Source organism: Cherax quadricarinatus, chromosome 25 (genome assembly GCF_038502225.1).
Source record: "Cherax quadricarinatus isolate ZL_2023a chromosome 25, ASM3850222v1, whole genome shotgun sequence".
In the NCBI taxonomy this organism is placed as follows: domain Eukaryota; kingdom Metazoa; phylum Arthropoda; class Malacostraca; order Decapoda; family Parastacidae; genus Cherax; species Cherax quadricarinatus.
In genome coordinates this window covers 7943422-7959520 of record NC_091316.1, presented here as the reverse complement: position 1 = coordinate 7959520, position 16099 = coordinate 7943422, and the positions used below count along the sequence as shown (strand labels likewise).

General features: G+C 37.6%; 1 protein-coding gene across 2 annotated transcripts in view; it reads left to right on the top strand.

The window, feature by feature from the left end:
* ScsbetaA (Succinyl-coenzyme A synthetase beta subunit, ADP-forming) overlaps positions 1–15752 on the top strand; it is a 71442-nt gene extending 55690 nt beyond the window's left edge. The window contains exons 8-9 of one of the 2 annotated variants that reach the window (XM_070088592.1): positions 9415–9534; positions 15021–15752. In XM_070088592.1, the coding sequence (XP_069944693.1) occupies positions 9415–9534; positions 15021–15185 (285 nt within the window). In that variant the 3' untranslated portion in view covers positions 15186–15752. The remainder of the gene's footprint in view (positions 1–9414; positions 9535–15020) is intronic. The other variant, XM_053778593.2, reaches the window with a different exon arrangement.
* Positions 15753–16099: the final 347 nt, after the last annotated feature.

Here is a 16099-nt window from a genome sequence, read left to right as displayed (position 1 = left end):
TACATCATACCTTGTATATTTATTTATCCTCTTTTTCATAAAATATGTATTACTTATTACCAAATCTCTTTCTACACATAGCTCAATTTAAGGCTCCCCATTTACATTTACCCCTGGCACCCCAAATTTACCTACTACTCCCTCCATAACATTTTTACCCACTTTAGCATTGAAATCTTCAACCACCATTACTCTCACACTTGATTCAATATATATATATATGGTGGAATGATGAAGTAAAGGGTGTGATAAAAGAGAAAAAGGTAGCTTATGAGAGGTTTTTACAAAGCAGAAGTGTTATAAGAAGAGCAGAGTATATGGAGAGTAAAAGAAAGGTAAAGAGAGTGGTGAGAGAGTGCAAAGGGAGAGCAGATGATAGAGTGGGAGAGGCACTGTCAAGAAATTTTAATGAAAATAAGAAAAAATTTTGGAGTGAGTTAAACAAGTTAAGAAAGCCTAGGGAAAATATGGATTTGTCAGTTAAAAACAGAGTAGGGGAGTTAGTAGATGGGGAGATGGAGGTATTGGGTAGATGGCGAGAATATTTTGAGGAACTTTTAAATGTTAAGGAAGAAACAGAGGCAGTAATTTCATGCACTGGTCAGGGAGGTATACCATCTTTTAGGAGTGAAGAAGAGCAGAATGTAAGTGTGGGGGAGGTACGTGAGGCATTACGTAAAATGAAAGGGGGTAAAGCAGCTGGAACTGATGGGATCATGACAGAAATGTTAAAAGCAGGGGGGGATATAGTGTTGGAGTGGTTGGTACTTTTGTTTAATAAATGTATGAAAGAGGGGAAGGTACCTAGGGATTGGCAGAGAGCATGTATAGTCCCTTTATATAAAGGGAAAGGGGACAAAAGAGACTGTAAAAATTATAGAGGAATAAGCTTACTGAGTATACCAGGAAAAGTGTACGGTAGGGTTATAATTGAAAGAATTAGAGGTAAGACAGAATGTAGGATTGCGGATGAGCAAGGAGGTTTTAGAGTGGGTAGGGGATGTGTAGATCAGGTGTTTACATTGAAGCATATATGTGAACAGTATTTAGATAAAGATAGGGAAGTTTTTATTGCATTTATGGATTTAGAAAAGGCATATGATAGAGTGGATAGAGGAGCAATGTGGCAGATGTTGCAAGTATATGGAATAGGTGGTAAGTTATTAAATGCTGTAAAGAGTTTTTATGAGGATAGTGAGGCTCAGGTTAGGGTGTGTAGAAGAGAGGGAGACTACTTCCCGGTAAAAGTAGGTCTTAGACAGGGATGTGTAATGTCACCATGGTTGTTTAATATATTTATAGATGGGGTTGTAAAGGAAGTAAATGCTAGGGTGTTTGGGAGAGGGGTGGGATTAAATTATGGGGAATCAAATTCAAAATGGGAATTGACACAGTTACTTTTTGCTGATGATACTGTGCTTATGGGAGATTCTAAAGAAAAATTGCAAAGGTTAGTGGATGAGTTTGGGAATGTGTGTAAAGGTAGAAAGTTGAAAGTGAACATAGAAAAGAGTAAGGTGATGAGGGTGTCAAATGATTTAGATAAAGAAAAACTGGATATCAAATTGGGGAGGAGGAGTATGGAAGAAGTGAATGTTTTCAGATACTTGGGAGTTGACGTGTCGGCGGATGGATTTATGAAGGATGAGGTTAATCATAGAATTGATGAGGGAAAAAAGGTGAGTGGTGCGTTGAGGTATATGTGGAGTCAAAAAACGTTATCTATGGAGGCAAAGAAGGGAATGCATGAAAGTATAGTAGTACCAACACTCTTATATGGGTTTGAAGCTTGGGTGGTAAATGCAGCATCGAGGAGACGGTTGGAGGCAGTGGAGATGTCCTGTTTAAGGGCAATGTGTGGTGTAAATATTATGCAGAAAATTCGGAGTGTGGAAATTAGGAGAAGGTGTGGAGTTAATAAAAGTATTAGTCAGAGGGCAGAAGAGGGGTTGTTGAGGTGGTTTGGTCATTTAGAGAGAATGGATCAAAGTAGAATGACATGGAAAGCATATAAATCTATAGGGGAAGGAAGGCGGGGTAGGGGTCGTCCTCGAAAGGGTTGGAGAGAGGGGGTAAAGGAGGTTTTGTGGGTAAGGGGCTTGGACTTCCAGCAAGCGTGCGTGAGCGTGTTAGATAGGAGTGAATGGAGACGAATGGTACTTGGGACCTGACGATCTGTTGGAGTGTGAGCAGGGTAATATTTAGTGAAGGGATTCAGGGAAACCGGTTATTTTCATATAGTCGGACTTGAGTCCTGGAAATGGGAAGTACAATGCCTGCACTTTAAAGGAGGGGTTTGGGATATTGGCAGTTTGGAGGGATATGTTGTGTATCTTTATATGTGTATGCTTCTAGACTGTTGTATTCTGAGCACCTCTGCAAAAACAGTGATAATGTGCGAGTGTGGTGAAAGTGTTGAATGATGATGAAAGTATTTTCTTTTTGGGGATTTTCTTTCTTTTTTTGGGTCACCCTGCCTCGGTGGGAGACGGCCGACTTGTTGAAAAAAAAAAAAAAAAAAAAAATTATATATATATATTTATAATATATATATATATATTATATAATATATATATATATATATATATATATATATATATATATATATATATATATATATATATATATATATATATATATATATATATATATATATATATATATATATATATATATATATATATATATATATATATATATATATATATATATATATATATATATTTATTTATTCTAGGTAGTAGGTTGGTAGACAGCAACTGCCCAGGGAGGTACTACCGTCCTGCCAAGTGAGTGTAAAACGAAAGCCTGTAATTGTTTTACATGATGGTAGGATTGCTGGTGTCCTTTTTTCTGTCTCATGAACATGCAAGATTTCAGGTACGTCTTGCTACTTCTACTTACACTTAGGTCACACTACACATACATGTACAAGCACATATATACACACCCCTCTGGGTTTTCTTCTATTTTCTTTCTAGTTCTTATTCTTGTTTATTTCCTCTTATCTCCATGGGGAAGTGGAACAGAATTCTTCCTCCGTAAGCCATGCGTGTTGTAAGAGGCGACTAAAATGCCGGGAGCAAGGGGCTAGTAACCTCTTCTCCTGTATATATTACTAAATGTAAAAGGAGAAACTTTCGTTTTTCCTTTTGGGCCACCCCGCCTCGGTGGGATACGGCCGGTGTGTTGAAAGAAATATATATATATATATATATATATATGGTTACAGGAAAGTGGGTGCAGGAGGAAAGAGGAGCGATTGGTGGAATGATGATGTAAAGAGAGTAGTAAGGGAGAAAAAGTTAGCATATGAGAAGTTTTTACAAAGTAGAAGTGATGCAAGGAGGGAAGAGTATATGGAGAAAAAGAGAGAAGTTAAGAGAGTGGTGAAGCAATGTAAAAAGAGAGCAAATGAGAGAGTGGGTGAGATGTTATCAACAAATTTTGTTGAAAATAAGAAAAAGTTTTGGAGTGAGATTAACAAGTTAAGAAAGCCTAGAGAACAAATGGATTTGTCAGTTAAAAATAGGAGAGGAGAGTTATTAAATGGAGAGTTAGAGGTATTGGGAAGATGGAAGGAATATTTTGAGGAATTGTTAAATGTTGATGAAGATAGGGAAGCTGTGATTTCGTGTATAGGGCAAGGAGGAATAACATCTTGTAGGAGTGAGGAAGAGCCAGTTGTGAGTGTGGGGGAAGTTCGTGAGGCAGTAGGTAAAATGAAAGGGGGTAAGGCAGCCGGGATTGATGGGATAAAGATAGAAATGTTAAAAGCAGGTGGGGATATAGTTTTGGAGTGGTTGGTGCAATTATTTAATAAATGTATGGAAGAGGGTAAGGTACCTAGGGATTGGCAGAGAGCATGCATAGTTCCTTTGTATAAAGGCAAAGGGGATAAAAGAGAGTGCAAAAATTATAGGGGGATAAGTTTGTTGAGTGTACCTGGTAAAGTGTATGGTAGAGTTATAATTGAAAGAATTAAGAGTAAGACGGAGAATAGGATAGCAGATGAACAAGGAGGCTTTAGGAAAGGTAGGGGGTGTGTGGACCAGGTGTTTACAGGGAAACATATAAGTGAACAGTATTTAGATAAGGCTAAAGAGGTCTTTGTGGCATTTATGGATTTGGAAAAGGCGTATGACAGGGTGGATAGGGGGGCAATGTGGCAGATGTTGCAAGTGTATGGTGTAGGAGGTAGGTTACTGAAAGCAGTGAAGAGTTTTTACGAGGATAGTGAGGCTCAAGTTAGAGTATGTAGGAAAGAGGGAAATTTTTTCCCAGTAAAAGTAGGCCTTAGACAAGGATGTGTGATGTCACCGTGGTTGTTTAATATATTTATAGATGGGGTTATAAGAGAAGTAAATGCGAGGGTCTTGGCAAGAGGCGTGGAGTTAAAAGATAAAGAATCACACACAAAGTGGGAGTTGTCACAGCTGCTCTTTGCTGATGACACTGTGCTCTTGGGAGATTCTGAAGAGAAGTTGCAGAGAGTGGTGGATAAATTTGGTAGGGTGTGCAAAAGAAGAAAATTAAAGGTGAATACAGGAAAGAGTAAGGTTATGAGGATAACAAAAAGATTAGGTGATGAAAGATTGAATATCAGATTGGAGGGAGAGAGTATGGAGGAGGTGAACGTATTCAGATATTTGGGAGTGGACGTGTCAGCGGATGGGTCTATGAAAGATGAGGTGAATCATAGAATTGATGAGGGAAAAAGAGTGAGTGGTGCACTTAGGAGTCTGTGGAGACAAAGAACTTTGTCCTTGGAGGCAAAGAGGGGAATGTATGAGAGTATAGTTTTACCAACGCTCTTATATGGGTGTGAAGCGTGGGTGATGAATGTTGCAGCGAGGAGAAGGCTGGAGGCAGTGGAGATGTCATGTCTGAGGGCAATGTGTGGTGTGAATATAATGCAGAGAATTCGTAGTTTGGAAGTTAGGAGGAGGTGCGGGATTACCAAAACTGTTGTCCAGAGGGCTGAGGAAGGGTTGTTGAGGTGGTTCGGACATGTAGAGAGAATGGAGCGAAACAGAATGACTTCAAGAGTGTATCAGTCTGTAGTGGAAGGAAGGCGGGGTAGGGGTCGGCCTAGGAAGGGTTGGAGGGAGGGGGTAAAGGAGGTTTTGTGTGCAAGGGGCTTGGACTTCCAGCAGGCATGCGTGAGCGTGTTTGATAGGAGTGAATGGAGACAAATGGTTTTTAATACTTGACGTGCTGTTGGAGTGTGAGCAAAGTAACATTTATGAAGAGATTCAGGGAAACCGGCAGGCCGGACTTGAGTCCTGGAGATGGGAAGTACAGTGCCTGCACTCTGAAGGAGGGGTGTTAATGTTGCAGTTTAAAAACTGTAGTGTAAAGCACCCTTCTGGCAAGACAGTGATGGAGTGAATGATGGTGAAAGTTTTTCTTTTTCGGGCCACCCTGCCTTGGTGGGAATCGGCCGGTGTGATAATAAATAAAAATAAAAAAAAAAAAATATATATATATATATATATATATATATACAGTGGACCCCCGCTTAACGATCACCTCCAAATGCGACCATTTATGTAAGTGCGTTTGTACGTGTATGTTTGGGGGTCTGAAATGGACTAATCTACTTCACAATATTCCTTATGGGAAAAAATTCGGTCAGTACTGGCACCTGAACATACTTCTGGAATGAAAAAAGTTCGTTAACCGGGGGTCCACTGTATGTATATGTATATGTATATGTATATGTATATGTATATGTATATGTATATGTATATATATATATATACATGTATAATGTATATATATATATATATATATATATATATATATATATATATATATATTTTTTTTTTTTTTTTTTTTTTTTTTTTTTCAACAAGTCGGTCGTCTCCCACCGAGGCAGGGTGACCCACAAAAAAGAAAGAAAATCCCCAAAAAGAAAATACTTTCATCATCATTCAACACTTTCACCACACTCACACATTATCACTGCTTTTGCAGAGGTGCTCAGAATATAACAGTTTAGAAGCATATACGTATAGAGATACACAACATATCCCTCCAAACTGCCAATATCCCAAACCCCTCCTTTAAAGTGCAGGCATTGTACTTCCCATTTCCAGGACTCAAGTCCGACTATATGAAAATAACCGGTTTCCCTGAATCCCTTCACTAAATATTACCCTGCTCACACTCCAACAGATCGTCAGGTCCCAAGTATCATTCGTCTCCATTCACTCCTATCTAACACGCTCATGCACGCTTGCTGGAAGTCCAAGCCCCTCACCCACAAAACCTCCTTTACCCCCTCTTTCCAACCCTTTCGAGGACGACCCCTACCCCTCTTTCCTTCCCCTATAGATTTATATGCTTTCCATGTCATTCTACTTTGATTCATTCTCTCTAAATGACCAAACCACCTCAACAACCCCTCTTCTGCCCTCTGACTAATGCTTTTATTAACTCCACACCTTCTCCTAATTTCCACACTCCGAATTTTCTGCATAATATTTACACCGCACATTGCCCTTAGACAGGACATCTCCACTGCCTCCGTCTCCTCGCTGCTGCATTTACCACCCAAGCTTCACATCCATATAAGAGTGTTGGTACTACTATACTTTCATACATTCCCTTCTTTGCCTCCATAGATAACGTTTTTTGACTCCACATATACCTCAACGCACCACTCACCTTTTTTCCCTCATCAATTCTATGATTCACCTCATCCTTCATAAATCCATCCGCTGACACGTCAACTCCCAAGTATCTGAAAACATTCACTTCTTCCATACTCCTCCTCCCCAATTTGATATCCAATTTTTCTTTATCTAAATCATTTGATACCCTCATCACCTTACTCTTTTCTATGTTCACTTTCAACTTTCTACCTTTACACACATTCTCAAACTCATCCACTAACCTTTGCAATTTTTCTTTAGAATCTCCCATAAGCACAGTATCATCAGCAAAAAGTAACTGTGTCAATTCCCATTTTGAATTTGATTCCCCATAATTTAATCCCACCCCTCTCCCGAACACCCTAGCATTTACTTCTTTTACAACCCCATCTATAAATATATTAAACAACCATGGTGACATTACACATCCCTGTCTAAGACCTACTTTTACCGGGAAGTATTCTCCCTCTCTTCTACACACCCTAACCTGGGCCTCACTATCCTCATAAAAGCTCTTTACAGCATTTAGTAACTTACCACCTATTCCATAAACTTGCAACATCTGCCACATTGCTCCTCTATCCACTCTATCATATGCCTTTTCTAAATCCATAAATGCAATAAAAACTTCCCTACCTTTATCTAAATACTGTTCACATATATGCTTCAATGTAAACACTTGATCTACACATCCCCTACCCACTCTGAAACCTCCTTGTTCGTCCGCAATTCTACATTCTGTCTTACCTCTAATTCTTTCAATTATAACCCTACCGTATACTTTTCCTGGTATACTCAGTAAACTTATTCCTCTATAATTTTTACAATCTCTTTTGTCCCCTTTCCCTTTATATAAAGGGACTATACATGCTCTCCGCCAATCCCTAGGTACCTTCCCCTCTTTCATACATTTGTTAAACAAAAGTACCAACCACTCCAACACTATATCCCCCCCTGCTTTTAACATTTCTGTCATGATCCCATCAGTTCCAGCTGCTTTACCCCCTTTCATTCTACGTAATGCCTCACGTACCTCCACCACACTTACAGTCTGCTCTTCTTCACTCCTAAAAGATGGTATACCTCCCTGGCCAGTGCATGAAATTACCGCCTCCCTTTCTTCCTTAACATTTAAAAGTTCCTCAAAATATTCTCGCCATCTACCTAATACCTCCCTCTCCCCATCTACTAACTCCCCTACTCTGTTTTTAACTGACAAATCCATACTTTCCCTAGGCTTTCTTAACTTGTTTAACTCACTCCAAAATTTTTTCTTATTTTCATTAAAATTTCTTGACAGTGCCTCTCCCACTCTTTCATCTGCTCTCCTTTTGCACTCTCTCACCACTCTCTTCACCTTTCTTTTACTCTCCATATACTCTGCTCTTCTTATAACACTTCTGCTTTGTAAAAACCTCTCGTAAGCTACCTTTTTCTCTTTTATCACACCCTTTACTTCATCATTCCACCAATCACTCCTCTTTCCTCCTGCCCCCACCCTCCTATAACCACAAACTTCTGCCCCACATTCTAATACTGCATTTTTAAAACTATTCCAACCCTCTTCAACCCCCCCACTACTCATCTTTGCACTAGCCCACCTTTCTGCCAATAGTCGCTTATATCTCGCCCGAACTTCCTCCTCCCTTAGTTTATACACTTTCACCTCCCTCTTACTTGTTGTTGCCACCTTCCTCTTTTCCCATCTACCTCTTACTCTAACTGTAGCTACAACTAAATAATGATCCGATATATCAGTTGCCCCTCTATAAACATGTACATCCTGGAGCCTACCCATCAACCTTTTATCCACCAATACATAATCTAACAAACTACTTTCATTACGTGCTACATCATACCTTGTATATTTATTTATCCTCTTTTTCATAAAATATGTATTACTTATTACCAAATTTCTTTCTACACATAGCTCAATTAAAGGCTCCCCATTTACATTTACCCCTGGCACCCCAAAATTACCTACTACTCCCTCCATAACATTTTTACCCACTTTAGCATTGAAATCCCCAACCACCATTACTCTCACACTTGATTCAAAACTCCCCACGCATTCACTCAACATTTCCCAGAATCTCTCTCTCTCCTCTACACTTCTCTCTTCTCCAGGTGCATACACGCTTACTATAACCCACTTTTCACATCCAATCTTTATTTTACTCCACATAATCCTTGAATTTATACATTTGTAGTCCCTCTTTTCCTGCCATAGCTTATCCTTCAACATTATTGCTACTCCTTCTTTAGCTCTAACTCTATTTGAAACCCCTGACCTAATCCCATTTATTCCTCTCCATTGAAACTCTCCCACCCCCTTCAGCTTTGTTTCACTTAAAGCCAGGACATCCAGTTTCTTCTCATTCATAACATCCACAATCATCTCTTTCTTATCATTTGCACAACATCCACGCACATTCAGACTTCCCACTTTGACAATTTTCTTCTTCTTATTCTTTTTAGTAATCTTTACAGGAAAAGGGGTTACTAGCCCATTGTTCCCGGCATTTTAGTTGACTTTTACAACACGCATGGCTTACGGAGGAAAGATTCTTATTCCACTTCCCCATGGATATAAAAGGAAAAGTAATAAGACCAAGAACTATTAAGATAAAATCAAAGAAAACTCAGATGAGTGTGTATAAATAAACGTGTACATGTATGTCAACAAACATAGACAGTAATCATAACTGAAGCTTTATCATAAACAGAAGAGTATTATTTAATTTTTTTATTTCAGATTCACGCGATAATGGTGAACATTTTTGGTGGTATTATGCGATGTGATGTCATTGCACAGGGTATTATTGCAGCAGCAGAAGAACTTAGTCTAGGGATTCCCATTGTTGTACGACTTCAGGTAAAAAGCATTGTTTGCTATTCTAAACACACTTTTCACATGAAAATGCCATTTTTAACAAGTATTATGCATTCAAAGAAACTGAAAGCTATGAGTTTTTAGGCTATAAAATAAGTTGAGGAAAGTCCATAAACATAATGCAAGGGAAGAGAGGTTTCATGACCTTAGAGAAAATAAATCAGTAAGTTCCTGACTTAGAATCCTCAGAGTTATAAACATGTGCACTTAAAAATGGCACTTTGGAGCTAATTAATTTTTTGTGAACTAAAATCTACGTATGTGAATTTTGAAAACATTTCAGCAGAAATAATTTTTCAATAATTAGTTTATTTTTTCACTTATTGCATTTATATTTTATGAATATTTGGAGGGCATTTATTTAATTAAAATTTTGTGCAAGACAGGTATACAATACCGACAAGATGAAAGTTAAGACACTTGTACAACATCTGGTTATCTTTATTGTAAACGTTTCGCCATCCAGTGGCTTTATCAATACAAATTCTTGGACATAATTAGAAAACAGAAGAACTATATACAAAAGGCTGAGGGACTGATTACCTCATCTTTTGTATATAGTTCTTCTGTTTTCTAATTATGTCCAAGAATTTGTATTGATAAAACCACGGGATGGCAAAACGTTTACAATAAAGATAACCAGATGTTGTACAAGTGTCTTAACTTTCAATTAAAATTTTGTTGAAGCCGTTTTACATTTTTCTCTTTTTTTTCGCCAAATGCTTTAATGTTCTTTGCAGAATCAATTCGTTCATGTGCTGCAGCAGAACTTGTATGTATTTGTTTGGTAGACATTGGTCAAGAACTGTAGATTTAATAATGATTTTTCGATGGCTAACGTGAAAGAAAATTAAATTTTTCATCAAATGTACAGAACTGTACAGTGTGTTCATTTTGTGCATATTTATTTTAAGCATGTATGAAGACTCATATTTGCTGGGTGGACATTGGTAGAGAATTGTAGGGTTTATAATTAAAATTTTGTCAAAATGAATTATAATTTTTCTACCATGTGCATTGATTTTTTGTGCATATTCACTGTATGTATGTGAGATGGCCTTGCATTTGTTTGGTAGATGATCATTTATTAACTTACCCTTTTATATGTAGCAACCACAGTATTTACCTTTTCTGCGTACTTCCCACTCAGTATGACCAGGCACCTAATACCTCACCATAGCAGTGAGAAGGTGGAAAACATATACATAGTATGTAAAGAGTGTCATTCAGTAAGAGGGAGGGGTTGGGAGAGTGGAAGGCAGTTTTGCTGTTGCCTGAGCCTACACTTCTCACCACAGTTTTCCTGCACCACACTCAGCTATAACAGTGAGGAAAAGGGTGAAAAATGCACTTAAAGAGAGTTGTCGGATATGATGGGAGGGTGAGAATGAAGAGTTAGGAAATGCAAGATGGTTATAGAGAAAGGACAAGAGGGAGGTTAGGAAATGGATAAAGGAGAGGAAATGGGAAAGAAGAAAGTGGGATGAAAAGGGATAGATAGGGAGGAGTGGAAACAAGTTCATATGAGTGCTGTACTGTATGTTGTTAATTAAATTAACAAATTATACTGTATACAGGATATGTTTTGAGTAGGAGTGTGCCAAAATATTGGTATCAGTGGATATCGCTTAATTTTGATGGTCTCAGTCTGAGCCTGTAATGGAATATCAGATAGTGAGTATTGGCTAATTCTGACAGTAATGGCATTGGCTAATTTTGATGATAATGGTATTGGTTATTTTTGTATAGCCAGACTTGAGTCCTGGAAATGGGAAGTACAATGCCTGCACTCTAAAGGAGGGATTAAGGATATTAGCAGTTTGGAGGGATATGTTGTGTATCTTTATACGTATATGCTTCTAAACTGTTGTGTTCTGAGCACCTCTGCAAAAACAGTGATTATGTGTGAGTGAGGTGAAAGTGTTGAATGATGAAAGTATTTTCTTTTTGGGTCACCCTGCCTCGGTGGGAGATGGCCGACTTGTTAAAAAAAAAAAAAATGGTATTGGCCTAAAATTGAATATTAGTATTGGCAAAACATTTGGTATCATCCCATCCCTAGTTTGAGACTGCATATCTGATTAAAACGGGGTGTTTGTAATTATGGATTCTACTACATTTTTTCTGTGTGGTCTGGTCTATTTTATTAATATTTATTTTATATATCTCATTCCAGCAGAATGACCCATTCAGGTGGCACTTTTTTAGAATGTAATAATTGTCATAATGTTATGTGCAGTAGTTTATACTCTTTTTTTTTTTTTCCATTTAGATTCGAGCCAGATTTTTTTTCCTTTTGTAAACACCAAATCCAAGATGGACAGTTTTCATTTGTAATTAACATTGCCTTCATCATGTGTTGACTGATTGCTTGATTCATATATCAGCAAATGTAGAGGTTCATCTGTGTGTTTGAGAGAGAAATGTACTGTACATATTTTTTATTATAAATCACAAAGGTAGGTCACCCAACTAAGGCCATAACTTCTTTCATTCAACCTGGTACAAGTGTGTTGTACTCATGTGTTTTCACTGAATATACACATTAGACACTTTCCAGTTTGAAGAGTTTTATATTTTGTAGTTTCTATAATTTAAAATTTATTTCAGGTTATTTATCATCACCATGTATGTCTCTGACATACATCGCTACTCCACCACCTTTCCTGTTGACCACACTGACAGGGTCAACAGGAAAGGTGGTGGAGTAGCGATGTATGTCAGAGACAATTTAAATTGTTGTGTTAGACAAGATATTAAATTAGAAGCGTCAGCCACTGAATCTGTTTGGTTACAGCTTCTCGAGGGCCGAGAAAAACTAATTTTGGGTGTGATTTACAGGGCCCCAAATCTTGATAGGGAGTGCAGTAAACTTCTATGGGACGAAATTCGTAAGGCATCTACATACGAAAATGTTGTGCTAATGGGAGATTTCAACTATAGACAGATTGACTGGAGCAATTTGACAGGAAATTTAGAGTCAGGTGACTTTCTTGATACGATCCAGGATTGTTTTTTAAAACAGTTTGTGACAGAGCCTACTAGGGGAAATAACCTCCTTGACTTGGTTCTTGCCAGTAGGGAAACACTAATTAATAATCTTGAGGTTAATGATGAGCTTGGGGAAAGTGATCACAAATCACTCAGTTTTAATATATCATGGAATTTCCCTAATAACGGCAATCAAGTCTCCGTCCCTGACTTTCGCTTGGCTGATTTCATAGGACTGAAAAATTACTTAGGTGGGCTGAACTGGAATGACCTGACTAAGGGTCAGGTAGGTGGTGATGGTTGCCGATATGATGCTTTCCAGGGCATAGTTCTAGCTGCTCAGTCAAATTATGTTCCAAATAGGGAAATCAGATCAAACAAAAATGATCCTAAATGGATGAACAATAGATTAAAATATCTGATTGGTCAAAAGAGAGGCATATATAGGCAAATCAAAAGAGAGGGGGGCAATTAAGAAATCGATATATTCAGTTAAAGAGAGAAATAAAAAAAGGGAATTAGAAAAGCAAAAAGAGATTATGAGGTTAAAGTTGCAAGAGAATCGAAGACTAACCCAAAAGGATTCTTTCAGGTATACAGAAGTAAGATCAGGGACAAGATAGGCCCACTCAAAAGTTCCTCGGGTCAGCTCACTGACAGTGATAAGGAAATGTGTAGAATTTTTAACACATACTTCCTCTCAGTTTTTACACAGGAGGATACCAGCGATATTCCAGTAATGATAAATTATGTAAAACAGGACGATAATAAACTGTGCACGATTAGGGTCACAAGTGACATGGTCCTTAGGCAAATAGATAAATTAAAACCTAACAAATCCCCAGGCCCTGATGAACTGTATGCAAGGGTTCTAAAGGAATGTAAAGAGGAGCTTAGCACACCTTTGGCTAATCTTTTCAACATATCACTACAAACTGGCATGGTGCCAGATAAGTGGAAAATGGCAAATGTGATACCTATTTTCAAAATAGGTGACAGGTCCTTAGCTCCGAACTATAGACCAATAAGCCTAACCTCCATAGTGGGAAAATTTATGGAATCAATAATTGCCGAGGCAGTTCGTAGCCACCTTGAAAAGCATAAATTAATCAACGAATCTCAGCATGGTTTTACAAAAGGGCGTTTCTGCCTTACGAATTTATTAACTTTTTTCACTAAGGTATTTGAGGAGGTAGATCATGGTAATGAATATGATATTGTGTATATGGACTTCAGTAAGGCTTTTGACAGGGTCCCACATCAGAGACTATTGAGGAAAATTAAAGTACATGGAATAGGAGGAGAAATTTTTTCCTGGATAGAGGCATGGTTGACAAATAGGCAGCAGAGAGTTTGCATAAATGGGGAGAAATCAGAGTGGGGAATCGTTCCGAGCGGTGTTCCACAGGGGTCAGTGTTGGGCCCCCTGCTGTTCACAATCTACATAAACGACATAGATGAGGGCATAAAGAGCGACATCGGCAAGTTTGCCGATGACACCAAAATAGGCCGTCGAATTCATTCTGACGAGGACATTCGAGCACTCCAGGAAGATTTGAATAGACTGATGCAGTGGTCGGAGAAGTGGCAGATGCAGTTTAATATAGACAAATGCAAAGTTCTAAATGTTGGACAGGACAATAACCATGCCACATATAAACTAAATAATGTAGATCTTAATATTACGGATTGCGAAAAAGATTTAGGAGTTCTGGTTAGCAGTAATCTGAAACCAAGACAACAGTGCATAAGTGTTCACAATAAAGCTAATAGAATCCTTGGATTCATATCAAGAAGCATAAATAATAGGAGTCCTCAGGTTGTTCTTCAACTCTATACATCCTTGGTTAGGCCTCATTTAGATTATGCTGCACAGTTTTGGTCACCGTATTACAGGATGGATATAAATTCTCTGGAAAATGTACAAAGGAGGATGACAAAGTTGATCCCATGTATCAGAAACCTTCCCTATGAGGATAGACTAAAGGCCCTGAATCTACACTCTCTAGAAAGACGTAGAATTAGGGGGGATATGATTGAGGTGTATAAATGGAAGACAGGAATAAATAAAGGGGATGTAAATAGTGTGCTGAAAATATCTAGCCTAGACAGGACTCGCAGCAATGGTTTTAAGTTGGAAAAATTCAGATTCAGGAAGGATATAGGAAAGTACTGGTTTGGTAATAGAGTTGTGGATGAGTGGAACAAACTCCCGAGTACAGTTATAGAAGCCAAAACGTTGTGTAGCTTTAAAAATAGGTTGGATAAATACATGAGTGATGTGGGTGGGTGTGAGTTGGACCTGATAGCTTGTGCTACCAGGTCGGTTGCCGTGTTCCTCCCTTAAGTCAATGTGACCTGACCTGACTAGGTTGGGTGCATTGGCTTAAGCCGGTAGGAGACTTGGACCTGCCTCGCATGGGCCAGTAGGCCTTCTGCAGTGTTCCTTCGTTCTTATGTATTTGTTTTTATTTCAGGGCACCAATGTAGATGATGCAAAAGCACTTATGGCTATGTCCAACCTCAGAATGCTTCCCTGTGACAATCTTGATGATGCTGCAAAGATGGTAGTCAAACTTTCAAACATTATTACCTTAGCAAAATCTGCAAATATTGACGTTAAATTTGAAATTCCTGTGTAGATTGTGAGAAAATCTAGGTTACCATAGCTATATATATGGCTTTAAGTTAACTATTCATTAATAAAACTCTTTAAGCTAATGCTGCTGGTAATCAAAGAAGTTACAAGAATTGCCAATCATTAGATGTTGTATTAGGTATTTATTTTTACCATTCATAAATAAGCATGTGTGCTTGTTATAAATGGTATTTGTAAATTTGTGTACATTGTTTTTGCACTTGTATATTATTATTTCTCTATCAGCTAGGTGGGTGACTGCAACATCAGTCTATATGGTACTTATATTGCGTATGTGAATTTTTTCTATACATTATTATAACTTCTGTTAGATTTAACAAAAGATCTCTTTTTGTCATTTTATTTTGGTCTTACACTTGTGTGCTGAGAATCATTTATGATGCTAAAATACAATGCATTAAACATGTAATAAATGAGTTTAACCAATAACAATATCATACAGTAATTCAGATAGCCATATTGCAAAATTTACATTAATTTGATTTTAAGGGATATAGTATATATATTTAACAATTTGGTTTAGGGGATACACACATTTAAAATTATAAATCACTATATATATTTTTATTTGCTTCAGAACAAATTTTTTCTGTAATGATATAGAAATGTTTCATATATACAAATATTTATGTATATATACACTTGTATATGCTGTATATTATAATTATCTCACTGTATCATGACATTATCCATGTATAATATGGATGAAATTATGATACAAGGATAATGAAGTAAATGGCTTCTTTATTAAATAGAAATGACAAAACATTGTGTGAATTTTTTTACATATAATAAATTTGGAGTAACATTATAAATCAGAGTAATTCTTGCTCTCAAAAAAAAAAGAAAATCAGCTGCTTGCAATAAGGTACAGTAAACCCTTGATATAATGGACTA